The 13,662-nt window shown below is 43.5% G+C and overlaps 1 protein-coding gene across 1 annotated transcript in view; it reads right to left on the minus strand.

Annotated features, from left to right (window-relative positions):
• OTULIN (OTU deubiquitinase with linear linkage specificity) overlaps positions 1-10,897 on the minus strand; it is a 33,091-nt gene extending 22,194 nt beyond the window's left edge. The window contains exons 1-2 of the mRNA XM_053592969.1: positions 10,601-10,897; positions 866-942 (exon numbers count right to left, since the gene is read on the minus strand). Of these exons, the coding sequence (XP_053448944.1) occupies positions 866-942; positions 10,601-10,737 (214 nt within the window). The 5' untranslated portion in view covers positions 10,738-10,897. The remainder of the gene's footprint in view (positions 1-865; positions 943-10,600) is intronic.
• Positions 10,898-13,662: the final 2,765 nt, after the last annotated feature.

A 13,662-nucleotide genomic window follows, 5' to 3' on the forward strand; every position in this document is an offset into this window, starting at 1 on the left:
GAACATCCAATTTTCTTCAGTTAAACTGTGCTAACCTGGTTAAGTTCCAAGTCAGTTCTTCCAAACAGACTAAATGTCTGGTATCACTGCTTACAAAAGTATCTTGAACTTGATCATATTTGTGCTAAGAAATAAAGTTTTTTTTATATATATATTTTAATCCCCTCATACATTATACAGGTAATGAGAGAGAAAATGCCATTTGTGAATTATCTATGGAATATCCTCAAATAAAAGTATCCCCACTTGGCTCCTGCATGAGGCCGGCCAAGGAAGTAAGAACGTATTTCATCACATGCAGCCCTACCAGCCAAGTCTCCACAGACCAGTGAAGACCAATGGGTCTTGGTGGCAGTAAGAAAAGCTGGCAAAGACAGATGAGAAACACGGACATCAAATCAGCAGAGAATGAGAATTAGTGTTGCTGATCCCATGACTGTCTTTATTTTTAGTCAATCAGATTGATATGGCTGTATGCATATCTTTGTACATGTGTACAGCCGGCTTCTCAGTAAGTCTTTCAATTTGAAATGAAAAACACATGTCAAATTTGAACTCGCCCTCTAAGGGTATAGGGAAATCAAGAAGGTAGAGAGAGTCAAGAGATTAAACAGAACAATCTTCACAGGTGCAAAAAACAATGTGAATATAAAGAATGCAGAGAAGAATATCTGCATTAAAATTTTAAAACCCCAGGCTTCCCTAAATATACTTCAGCAAAACAAATAGTTAATGTAAGACCATACTCATTAGAATACTTCCTAGGAGTGGATGTCAGTATTTTATAAAAATGGATATACCAATTTAACTGTATTTTCTACTATGTACAGTAAGAACTCTACAAATAAAATGACTCCAAACATACCTGATGCCCCTCTTTCATGTATAAGCAATTCTTTCTCCTTTTCTATTTCATCTGCAGCACGGTACATGTCCTCCTCACTGAAATCACACCAAAGCAGACATTTTCAAACACTTGTCATACCGACATTTTCCATGTATACAGACACTAAAAGTTTAACTTTTTTCATAATACATGACAATCTGATAAAATATGGATCTTACATCTTAGATACTTATGTTTCTACCTGATCACTTTCTTCCCTTTCATGATTTCTTACTTTAAATGAGACAATCTGCATCACTTTACTTGCTGTGTGGCTCAGAGGCCATTTTAATTGTGACGTCTACTAATGCCTCAACTATACATCTAGCATGTATCGGATCAGTGACGCTCCTAAAATCATTATGTCAAGTTCCAAGGATGGAGACAGTGCTAATCAAAGTATTTATATAGGAATATGGGCTAACTGTTGACCTCTAACTCATCACAAGCAAAAATGATGATAGCTTCTCTAAAAACAAGGAAAGGAGAGCATCAATATTACAAATCCCCAAAGCTAAAAAACCTCCTCAAGGCTCCTTATGTTCTGTTGTACATATCCCCACTGTTCCACTGCCTTGTTAGTTCCTGGTGAACTAACAAGAACCCACTAAGTACCAAAAAGAGAAAACCCCACTAAATGCTAGAGATGAAGAATGGGATTTCAAGTCTGAAGATGTACCCTTTTCCCTCAAAATTCACCCCAAAATGACAACAAGGAAACAGAAACACTGGCTCTGTCTCTGACAAAACAAGAAGGTAAGTTGGAAAACAGACAGAGTGGTAAATGATACGGGACAGGGAAGCCCAAGGCTGCTGGGGTGGGGGGTAGGGGTGGGGAGGCTTCTGCAGAAGGCAATCCACCAAATCCGTTAGAAGCCCAGAGAAGCTCAAAATTAGCAGCAGAAAGTTTTTCACAGGGTACAGGTTTAACACATCGGGATGAAAGCAAAGAGCCTGGCTGACACCCACATAAGGAACAAGCAGACTCTCAATTCTCTGTACTCCTTTCCCATGACAGCACACCCCATTCTCACACAAGGATTCAGACACAATGGGACACAGAAAGAAAGAGGTACCAGGCTAAAAAAATAAGAAATTACGTCAAAGACTAAGATACCCTACCCCCAATTCCCTGATCACTTCACTTCCTAGTACATGGCCTTGTACTGCTGGGGAAAGAGAAAAAGAAGGGGTGCTGGGAGAGGTGGAATGAGGAACATGTCTCTTGTTGAAACCTTTCAATGTTTCCCAAACACTGATAATGTCAAAATCTGAACGTGACCCACCACCTAGCCGGTACTCCATTATTTCCCTGTGCACAACTCACACTTCAGACCTAACACTTGGCCAACACTATTTGTGCCTGTACACCTGAGTTCCCACTTCCTGAATGGCTCGCAACTCCCTATCGGCCTCCTGCCTGTGACGTCACAATGCCTGCTGGGTGAGTGAGTCCTCTGCAGAGCGCGCTGGAGTGAGAACTCAGAGACTGCACAAGGTGAACCACTCCTCACTCCAGCCTTTACTAGCTCTGTGTATAACCATGACTAGGGTAACCACTCTCAGCATCCAAGTCTGACTCCCCATCACCTCAATGGACTCCTGGGAGGAACAAACACATAAAATAATAAGCACCCCCAAAAGTAACTTATTCTCATCCTATATCCATTGGTGCAGAGTATTAATAAACAATTCGCATGGTGATCACTCCCTACTCCTTTTTCTCTGTAAATGTGTGATATATATGTGTGTGTGTTTTAAAGTTGTGAGGGTGAAGGAACAAATATTAGGAAGAGGTACTTTCCATGAGCTCCAGCTGCACTGAGATTTCAAATAAAAGGTGTGATGTCACCCTTGAAACCCACACCAGAGTTAAAAGCAAAGGGAAACTTCATTCCCGGGGACTATACATCAAAAACCTAAAATAAAAAGTGACCAAATGTATTTGTTTGCTCGGTAACTTAATGACATCTTTCAGCCTGCTTCCTAGTGTTATCAGACATGAGAGAAGTTCTAATCCTGTCAGTCATTTAAGCAAAGCACTTTCATAACATAATCATCATCAGAAGCATGTATCTGGGCAAACCACTTCCCCAACCTTGGCTTCAGTTTTCTCATCTTCAAATGAGAAGACTGGAAAAGAGCTGTATTTTCTACATGGTTTCTCTTCCAGTTCATACTCTAACAGCCTATGAATGTATCATCATTAAAAATTGTACTTCAAGTGAATTCTGTGGCTATACTGCCTAGATATTTGACTCCACTTTTGTCTTCTTCCATTTTAAACCTACAAAATAACCAAAATACAATTGCAACACGAGTGCCCAGAGGAGGTTCTCTAAACAAGTATCTCTCAGTATAGCCACAAATACAAATTCCTACAATGGCCAAAAAGAAGGGAATAAAAAGAAATAAACAGCAGAACAAACGGGAGAATTAAATGCCTAGGGAAGACAGAAACAGAAAGAGAGAAGATGCCTGGAAATAAAACCGTGATTCAGGATACATAAAAGAATCAAAAAGAGACAGAAGAGTAAGAGTACATTCAAATTACTTTAACCACAACTGGATTTCACTCAGATCCTGTATGCAAACGTTTGCTAACTCCCATAGCCACAAGGACATACAGAAGAAGTAATGTGACCTTTACCAAAGGCCACCCTTAAAATGATCCCAAAGCTGTATCTCCTTGAAGAAAAGGTAAGTTTCAGGGATGAGCAATGAAGTTCAATCAGTGTAGTTAACAGCCAGAATGAAATAATTGCCCACCAATGTAAGGATAATGAACTAGAAAAAGAAAGAGACCAAGAAAAATTAAAATAATTTTATTTTAAAAATACTTCAGGCTCAATGTCCATTGCTCAGTGGTTAGAGTGCTGACCACAAACACTGGGGCTAGTGAGTTCGAACCTGGCCCGGGCCTGCTAAAACAACAATGACAATGACAACAACAACAAAATAGCAGGGCATTGTGGCAGGCACCTATAGTCCCAGCTACCTGGGAGGCTGAGGCAAGAGAATTACTTAAGCTCAAGAGTTTGAGGTTGCTGTGAACTATGATGCCACAGCACTCTGAGGGTGACAAAGTGAGACTGTCAAAAAAAAAAAAACCTTGAAACTTTTGCTTTAATTTTTTAAGTACCAAAATATTAAAGCCAAAAATAATGACAAAATGAAATTATATTTAAAGCTAGAAATCCAAAATTGGTAGAGGTTTGGTTTGACTTTTTGTTACAGGAAGGGAAGAGAGTGTGATAATGAGAAAGAGGATTTGGCAACCTTCTGTGTGTGTTAAGCTGGAGTGGGGACAGGGAGTAGGGAGGTAGTATCCACCCTCTAGCACAAAAGAGGCCCCTGAAACCACAGATTCAGATGATTACCACAGCAAAAAGGTGTCTTCTAGAAAACATAAAGATGGCTAGAAAACGGTAAAACAAAGTCTTAAATGACTTGATGTCTTGGCATGAAAGTCACTCTTGATTTCACTACTCAGTTAAATTTTAAAACCAGGTGTGGATCAGTGGCTCACACCTGTAAAACCACTACTTTGGGAGGTTGAGATAAGAGGATCACTTATGGCCAAGAATCTGAGATCAGCCTAGGCAACATTCTAAGACTGGTTTCTACAAAAATGTAAAAATTATGGGGGCATGCTGGTGTGTGCCTGTAGTACCAGCTAAGTGGGAGCTAAGGCTAGAGGATTTCTCGAGCCCAGCACGTTATTGCACTCTAGCCTGAGTGACAAATCAAGACCCTCTTTTTTTTTGGGGGGGGGGACAGAGTCTCACCATGCTGCCCTCGGTAGAATGCCATGGCATCATAGCTCGCAGCAACCTCAAACTCTTGGGCTTAAGTGATTCTTCTGCCTCCCAAGTAGTTGGGACTACAGGCACCCACCACAATGCCCAGCTTTTTTTTTGTTGTAATTGTCATTGGTGTGTAACAGGCCCTGGCTGGGTCTGTTACACACATGCCTTGGTGTATGTGGCCAGCACTCTAACCACTGAGCTACAGGCACCAAGCCAAGACCCTGTTTCTTAAAAAATAAATTAAAAAAAAAATTAAACTGAAATGCTAACAATTCATAGTTAGAAGCTTCTTAGTTTTGCAACATGGCACTAATTTAAAGCGTATATTTTGAAGTCCCAATTAAACGTTATTCACCAAATTTCTCTTAAACTAGAAATAAAATATTTTACTTTTAATATTAAAGTATTACACCCTATTGAGCAAGCTACATGGCAATACATTACAATAAATTATAACCAATACTTCTCACTCTGCTTGATGACCCAAAGACCAACCAATTTCTGAAAACTGATTTTAAAAACATTCACTATACAAAGATAAAATTACATTATTCCCTTGAAAAGCTATAAGCTAAAAACACAGTTCAGTGAAGCAGAAGACATTTCTGTGAAGCCAATTTTTCAACTTCTGATTTAAGTGAACATGTAAAGTTTAAAAAATCAATTCTAACCACTGAGCTACAGGCACCAGCCACATACACAGAACCAGGCGGGTTCAAGCCTGGCCCGGGCCTACTAAACAAGGACAACTACAACCAAAAAACAGCTGGGCGTTGTGGCGGGTGCCTGTAGTCCCAGGCTACTTGGGAGGCTGAGGCAAGAGAATCGCTTAAGCCCAAGAGTTTGAGGTTGCTGTGAGCTGTGAGGCCACAGCACTCTACCGAGGGCAACACAGTAAAACTCTGTCTCAAAAAAAAAAAAATCAATGCTATTGTATATGTAAAGCTAACAAGACAGAATTTTAATCATTCACCATTACGATCTTTTATAAAAGTTCCCCTTCGTTGTTCAAAAGAACTAAGTAAGGCTTTATTCAGCTCTCTGGACTTGAACCCCACAGTTCATGCTTGACTTGGCCTGTCCTCTAATACTAATGGCCCACGCAGCGTTGGTGAAACAGTATTAACCAGTGTGACACCACCACACCTTCCCACGCAGGCACAGGAAAAGCAAAAACCTCTCAACCCAGCCTTTCTTGGATGCTCTGTGGTTGCAGAGATGGGTGAACACATCAAATGCAGGAAAGTACCGGCACCCAGGCCAAAATTCCACTCCCCTTCTGTAAATGGACCTTCTACGAAAGGCTCAGGCTACTCCATGAGACTTCTCCCAGAGGTTTCTGGGGACAACGCAGCAACCCTCAATAATGAGGTTTAATTCCTAGAGATCTCCCTAAAGCAGGCTCTTCATTGGGGTGAGGAAAGGAGTGAGAGAAAGTGAACCTTATCTCCATCCACCCTAGCAGCTCATGGGGATGGGATGAAGCAGAAAATACATCACACAAAAGTTTGCCTAAACAGTCAAGAACAATGGTTTACCATTTTTTTTTTTTTTGTTCACAGTTCACATTCACAAACGTGTACAAGACACTGCGAACTTCAGTTTCATCAGAACCTCAGCCCTTCTTGGAAGGAAGTATGGAGAACCCTCAAAGAACTCAAGCTAAACCTCCCATTTGATCCTGCAATCCCATCGGAACTTCAGATTTCATCTGAACCTCAGCCCAGAAACATATACAAATTTACCTTCAATTTCAGAAGGGTTCACAGAGTATGGCCCCACACACAGCCAGCTCATTGACCCCAGATTCAAACCCTGTCCCACCCTCAGACAGAGAAGACCATGGAAGAGGCTCTATTCTCAATTCCCTAAGCATTTCTGGCCTGACCGCCAACCATGTCCTAGGACCAGACACACGAAGGAGTCAAATGTTGGGGGTGGGGTGAGCAGAGGATATAGTATAGGAGACCAAGCAAAACCTCAAGAATATCAACTAATCTGGCCTGAAGTAAGGCTTCTTCAAATAGGACCCCAAGTTATGTTGTGAGCCATCCTTAGGCCTTGTCCAGGGCATGCCAGCCAGCCACCAGTCTCTAATGAGCTGATTAAAAGGAACAAAGAAGGGAGGGAGAACAAAAGAAAACAGAAAATTTATAATGTTATTTGGAAAATGGTTTGTTCATGTGGTTTATGTCACTCTTCCCCACTCCTCTTCCTTGTGAAATGTGATGAGCTTAGTGGAAAGGAATCAAAGTAGCCTACGTGCTGCCAGGAAAGCCATCTCGTCCTCACCCACCACTGCAGCCCTCAGAGTCACATCACAAATGTGTAATTCCACTGTAGAAGTTGGGTGATTGGTGGGATTACAGCTGCGGTGCATCTTACAAGGGTACATGTGAAACTTACTAAATGTAGAATGTAAATGTCTTAACACAATAACTAAGAAAATGCCAGGAAGACTATGTTAACCAGTGTGATGAAAATGTGTCAAACGGTCTATAAAACCAGTGTATGGTGCTCCATGATCACATTAATGTACACAGCTATGATTTAATAAAAAAAAAAAAAAGAAGTTGGGCTATGATCTGTATTCATAATGACTGTCCACTAAAGGTATTAAAAATGACTTCATGATATATCTCAAAACATTTGCACTATTCTGGTGCTTCTATTTCCAGGTATAAATACCTTAGTTGATTTTTGTACATAGCAAACCCAACTATCTGGATGAAAAGAAAGGCCTTGGCTCCAATGGCAAAAAAAGCACAGATACTAAAATTGCATATTCCTGCCTTGGCGACAGGGTAAGAGCCTGTCTCAAATAAAACAAACAAACAAACAAAAAAAGCATTATACTATTTACTTAAATTTAGAGACTAGAAATGATGGCTCATGCCTGTACTCCCAGGACATTGGGAGGCCAAGGTGAAGGACTATTTGAGACCAGCCTGGGCAACACAGAGCCCCCCATCTCTACAAAAAAATAAAAATAAAAAAACTAGCTGGGGGTGGTGGTGCATACCAGTAGTCCCAACTACTTGGAAGACTAAAGAAGAATCACCTGAGCCTGGAAGTTTGAGGATGCAGTGAACTTTGATTATGCACTCCAGGCTGGACCACAAAGTGAGACTCTACCTCTTAAAAAAAAAAAAAAGAAAAGAAATTTACATTCAACTATTAAGCTGCGTGCCTGAGTATGGTGAGACATAATCCTAGCACTTTGGGAGGCTGAGGCAAGAGGACTGCTTGAGCTCAGGAATTTGGGATCAGTCTGAGCAACATAGACCTCATATCTACAAAAAATATAAAACTTAGCCAGGCATGGTCATATGTACCTGTAGTCTCAGATACTTGGGAGGCCAAGGCAGGAAGAGTCCCTGAGCACAGGAGTTAGAGGTTGCAGTGAGCTATGATGTCACTGTACTCTAGCCTGAGCAACAGAACAACACCATAACTCAAAAAGAAAGATAAAAAGACATGTGTGTGTGTATGTATATGGTACATTTATTATCATGTAGGAATTGATGTGCATACCTTATTTTGCAAACTATATAATGTTTATATGATGCATGCAGTTTTCCTAGCCCGTGAGGGAACATCACAGAGCAAGAGAAATAGCCTCACTACCTAAATACTGCTCATTCAGAAAGACAGAAACAGTCTAGAAAGCCCAAAACTTAAGATACAATGGTCAAAAGTTGTCATCTAAAAGTTATACTCACCTCCCCTAAACCCCCTCATCTTATAAAGTTAAAGGGAAATGAGATGATCAAAGGCAACAAAAGTAGGGGGAGAAAAGAAATCAAGCTACTAAAAAAATACCACGAACTGGAACATCTATTCCAGAATAAAAAAAAAAAAAAATCCGAAGCTTGCTGTCATCATAAATCATGTTGTTCTGCCTTGTTTTGCTGAGGAAGCCAGAAAGAGGTAGGGAAAGACTCCCAACCAAGCATCAGTGAAGTTGACCCTGAAAACTACTGTCAGTGTCTCCCTGGCCAAGATACACCTAACAAATCTACAAATGTGTAAAATGAAAATCCTACGCTAGATTTTTGTATCCTTCTCAGCTCTAGGTCTATAATTCTACTGACAGTAGACAGACAAGGCAAAAACTTTTTCTTGAGGAAGAGCACTTCACGCCCCCCCCCACCCTCCACCCGCCATGGTCCGCTTCTCCAGGTGCTCAGACTCTGACCACCAGAAAACTTGCCAATAATAATGCATACCTTTGGGAACATGGTTCTGGCCTCGAAGTTTCTGCATCCTTCAAGGAAGCATGAAACTGCTTAGGCTGAAGCTGAGGTGCAGCTTGTAACAGATAGATATCTATAACCGGGGCACAGTTTTCACAGCTAGGGTAAGACGAAGGCAGCAGCAACAAAAGACACCACACTTAGCTCCTACAGAGCCTGCGGTAGGTCTCCTGGAGAGCAAACTGGCAGATCCAGGCCGCACCACATCACACATGGATCTGTACAGTGGTTTCAATTAAAAAAAAAAAAATCAGATACCACTATTTTTAAAGCAGGGTATTTCATGCAAAGGCCAAGATTCTCTAAAAGATCAAGCAACTGGTGGCGCCTGTGGCTCAGTGAGTAGGGTGCTGACCCCATATAACGAGGGTGGCGGGTTCAAACCCAGACCCGGCCAAACTGTAACAAAAAATAGCCGGGCGTTGTGGCGGGCGCCTGTAGTCCCAGCTACTGGGGAGGCTGAGGTAAGAGAATCACCTAAGCCCAGGAGTTGGAGGTTGCTGTGAGCTGTGATGCCACGACACTCTACCAAGGGCGATAAAGTAAGACTCTGTCTCTATAAAAAAAAAAAAAAAAAGATCAAGCAACTACAGGATGGAGCTTAGGGGACCTTGACCCCCCCAACAGAAAAACACTGAAGCTCTCCAGGTCCTGGCCAATTTCATGAATTTAACTTATATTACCAGCTTTGGGGACAAGCTGTGATCACAAGTTTGTGATCTCTTATTCTAAATCTTTTCCAGTGGCCATTATTTATCCATTAACTGTGAGTAATATACAAATAAGCATTATTATAATATCCACATAACAGGCTTCTGAAAGGCCTCCTGTTAGGAAAATTTACCCAAAAAGCTCTAAAGACGCATTTAAACACACTTTAGACTTAACTTTCCAAGCCATGAAAGTATCTGTCAAACTGAGAGCTTTTGTCAATTTTGGAATTCCAAGGGCATTTATATGTGCCTACAACTTGAAAGTGCAGAAAAGTTTCACTCAAGTTTATATTCTGCTTCCACCTACACAACCAGACCCTTGCAGAAACTATAACTAATTCTAATTTGTCTTCACAGCTCAATATGGAATTGATCTAACCAGCAATTACTTTCCTAGTCGAAAAAAGTAAAGGGGGAGGTGACACCTAATCAGGCCGTTAAAGGGTAAAACAGAAGGGGCCAGACTCGTCCAAAGTCTGTCCAACAGGTGGGACGCGCATCAAGCAGCGACTTGCCTTCCAAGAACAAGTCGCGCGGCTCAGTTTTCCTGTGACTGTGACAGGGGCAACCTTACTTCCTCCTCGTGCCAGGTTGGAGGAAAGATCTAGCGGGAGTTAGTAACAAAATAAAACGCTTCTCGGGTTTGCTTTCCAAGTTTCTAGAGTTGGTTGTTTTTTTTTTCTTCAGGAATATAATATAGATATCAGAAAGAGGAGGGAGAAGGAAGGGAGACACTGGGTGCCCAGAATTGTGAGAGGGGCCCTCGGGAAAAATTGGTACAGAAACCTGGGCCAAAGTCTTCTTCACATTCTTCCCTGTCGCCCACAACCTCGCCTAGAACTGCGGGCGCCGAAGGACCCGGGCTGACGACTCCCACCCCACCCAGCCTTGCGGAGGAGCCCCGAGCCCGCCGCCGCCCGCGTCCCGCGTACTCACTGCTCGGCCGGACTCTGCATCCCGGGCCGCGGCAGCCCGCCGGCCGCCGCCTTCCTGCCCTCCCGCGCCGCCGCCCCCGCCTCTCGCGCCGGCGTGTCCGCGCAGCTGGCACCCGGCCACGCTCCGGGTTGGGGCATGGCGCTCTGACTCAGGCGGCCGCCAGCGGCGGCGGCACACAGAGGGTTAGCGAGCTCCGAGCGATCCCGGGCCCCTCCCGTCGGGGCGCCCGGCCGAGGCCGCTGACTCTCCGCGGCTCCGGCAGCTTCCGAAGGCTCACAGAGCGCTTCCGCGCGCGTCACCGCGGCATGCCCCGCGGCCTCTGACCCGCCACGAGGAGGCGTGGCCGGAGGCGGGACCGACGCGGCGCCCCTGCGCCTGCGCGCGCCGAGCTGCCGGGGCACCGGTTGGCCCGCGCAGGGCGGCCACACTGCGCATGCTCCGTCTCAGGCTCTTGGGCAAGCTAACTTCATCCTGGAGTATGAGAGAGCGGGAAAGGAGTGGACAAACGATGGGACTCGGCCTACGTGAGAAGGAATAAAGCAGGCCTTGGGTGTGAAAGGAGCTAAAGCGTCTGCACACAGTGCAGTGTCAAGTGTCGCCCTCCACCCGGGCGGGTTTTGCTCATGGGGACGCCGGCTGACGGTGGATGATACTGTGGCTTGCCCTGGGAGTGCCCTAGTGACAGTTCTGTAACAATCTTCCCCCGAACCTGCCGCGCTTTGTCCTCAGGTATCAGGTCAAGCTAGTTGCTCCAGAGCTGGGAGTTCCCCTCCTCCCCCGGAGTTGGGGCGGGGAAGGCCAACCGGTTAGGCTTAACCCAATTGAGCCGATCCCGAGGCATTTGTTCTTGGATGACATTCTTCTATATGTAAATTTGGAAGAGGAACGAAAAAAAAGTCAGCAAAATACTAGCTGAATTCAAAGATCCGAAGCTGAATTATTTCATCCCTGGGAGGGGGGCGCAGAGGAGTAGCTTCTAAGGATGTGTAGCTGGAGTGATGTACGTGCAAAAAAGTATCACTCCAGCAAAGAGCAGGACCAGACTTTGGAGGAGAGGAATGGCATGGGCAAGTCAAAAGCCTACACGTGGTTCGGGGGTGGAGCTGGTAGGGAGCAAGAGATTTTACTGAGAAACAAAACCGTAAGAGGGGTGCTGGAGACCAGATGGTGAAAAACCATATTAGGCTAACTATGGAGCTTGTGTTTAATTCTTATTTGAATGCTCTTGAGATTTTGCAGTTAGAGAAAAGACTCGGAAAAGGCAAGACTAGACTAGTAATGGCCCAAAGTGAAAAACTGGATGGAAAGATGGGATTTATTTTGCAGCAAAGAAGACTGGGTTGTTCTTTTATCCTTTAACTTGAAAAAGTAATAAATATACCTGCTAAAAAGTACAGAGCATAGAAAAGAATATATATAAAGTATATTTCTTATGGACATTAAAGTGTGGTATTGTACTACATTGAATAGTGTTCCCCCCAAAATTCACATCCACCTGGAACCTCACATTTTGACCTTATTTGGAAATAGGGTCTTTGAAGATGTAATTACTCAAGATGAGGTCATACTGGATTAAAGTGGGCCCTAACTCTAATGACTGGTCTCCTTAGAAGGGGACACACAAATATATGGACACAGAGTGAATAAGGCCATATGGAGATGGAAGCAGAGTCTGAAGTGATGCAGCTATAAAGCCAAAACATGCCAAGGAATGCCAGGAGCCACCAAAAGCTAAGGAATGGCAAAAAAGGATTATTACAAAGAGCCTTCATAAGAGGCTCGGCCCTGCCAACCTCCAGAACTGTGAGAGAAGAAGTTGTTTTAAGCCGCTAGTTTGTGGTACTTTGTCACGGGGCAACCCCAAGAAACTAATTCAGGGATCAAGGTGTAAAGATTATAAAATTATATCAAGCAAAATGTATTGATGTGGCCCCACCAAACATAGTATCAATGTTGTATCTCAAAGGGTTAGGAAAAGCTCTGACAGTATGTCTTTTCCTATTATGCCTGACCAGCTAGGGAAATTACTGTGGGATGGGTTAGGGTGCCCATTGTCACCAAAGTCTGAGTGAAAACTCCATTGACCACTTGACCTCTGTCTACCCCAATGTGGCTACACTAAGTGAACCTGAAGTGCCAGGATTGCCTAGGGGTACTGGAGAGCAAGGTATCCACAGGCTTCTGGACAGTTAGAATGAATTAATCATTTAAGGCCTGTTCTCTCACCCCCAGGAGGGTCCAGAGGACACACCTTTCACCATGTCTGTGACAAATAAATTTGTGAGGGGAGCCCCAGCATCCATGAAGCTATCTGGCTGCTCTTCTCTTTAGTCATATATATCTTGCAGTATAAATTGCCACCATCAAAGCGGGATTCTTAAATGCTTTAGAGATAATGGGATCCCATGGAGGTAGCAACCAAAGGGTGGCACTTAATTGCCAAAAAGTAGGTGGGCATGATTACTATGTCATTGGCCAGTTGATTATTGTGTCCCTAGAAAATAAATAAATGGGCCATCTGCTAGATTCTTACTTGGTCTGTTTAAGTAGAAGAGTTCTAGGTGTAGTGAGCAAAAATCACCAAAACAGAGTCCCCACCCTTCAGTCAATTCCCAGACTTGAGCCAGTTTATACACTCAGTGCTTTTTGAATGAAAGGTAGGCTGAGTACTCTTGATGGAGGACCCTGCTGTGTTGCCAAAAAGGTATATTGTTAATGGTTTTTCCAGCCTTCCCCAAAGGTACTCATGGCCATCTACCAGGGTGACTGCCTTCTGGGCAGGGAAATAATCAGACTTCTCAGGGATTTCTAGACAATGGCTCTGATCTGACAGTAATGCATGGAAACCCAAAACATTATTATGTCTACCAACCAGAATAGGGGTGTGGTGGGGGTCAAGTGATCAACGGAGTTTTAGCTCAGATTCATCTCTCCTTAGAGCCTATGAGTCCCTGGGTCCATCCTGGGGTTTTTGCTCCAGTTCCAGGATGCATAATTAAGACAGACAAACTCAACAACTGGCAGAATCTCTATATTGGTTTCCTAACCTATACAGTGAAGTC

This window comes from Nycticebus coucang, chromosome 1 (assembly GCF_027406575.1).
Source record: "Nycticebus coucang isolate mNycCou1 chromosome 1, mNycCou1.pri, whole genome shotgun sequence".
NCBI classification, from domain to species: Eukaryota; Metazoa; Chordata; class Mammalia; order Primates; family Lorisidae; genus Nycticebus; species Nycticebus coucang.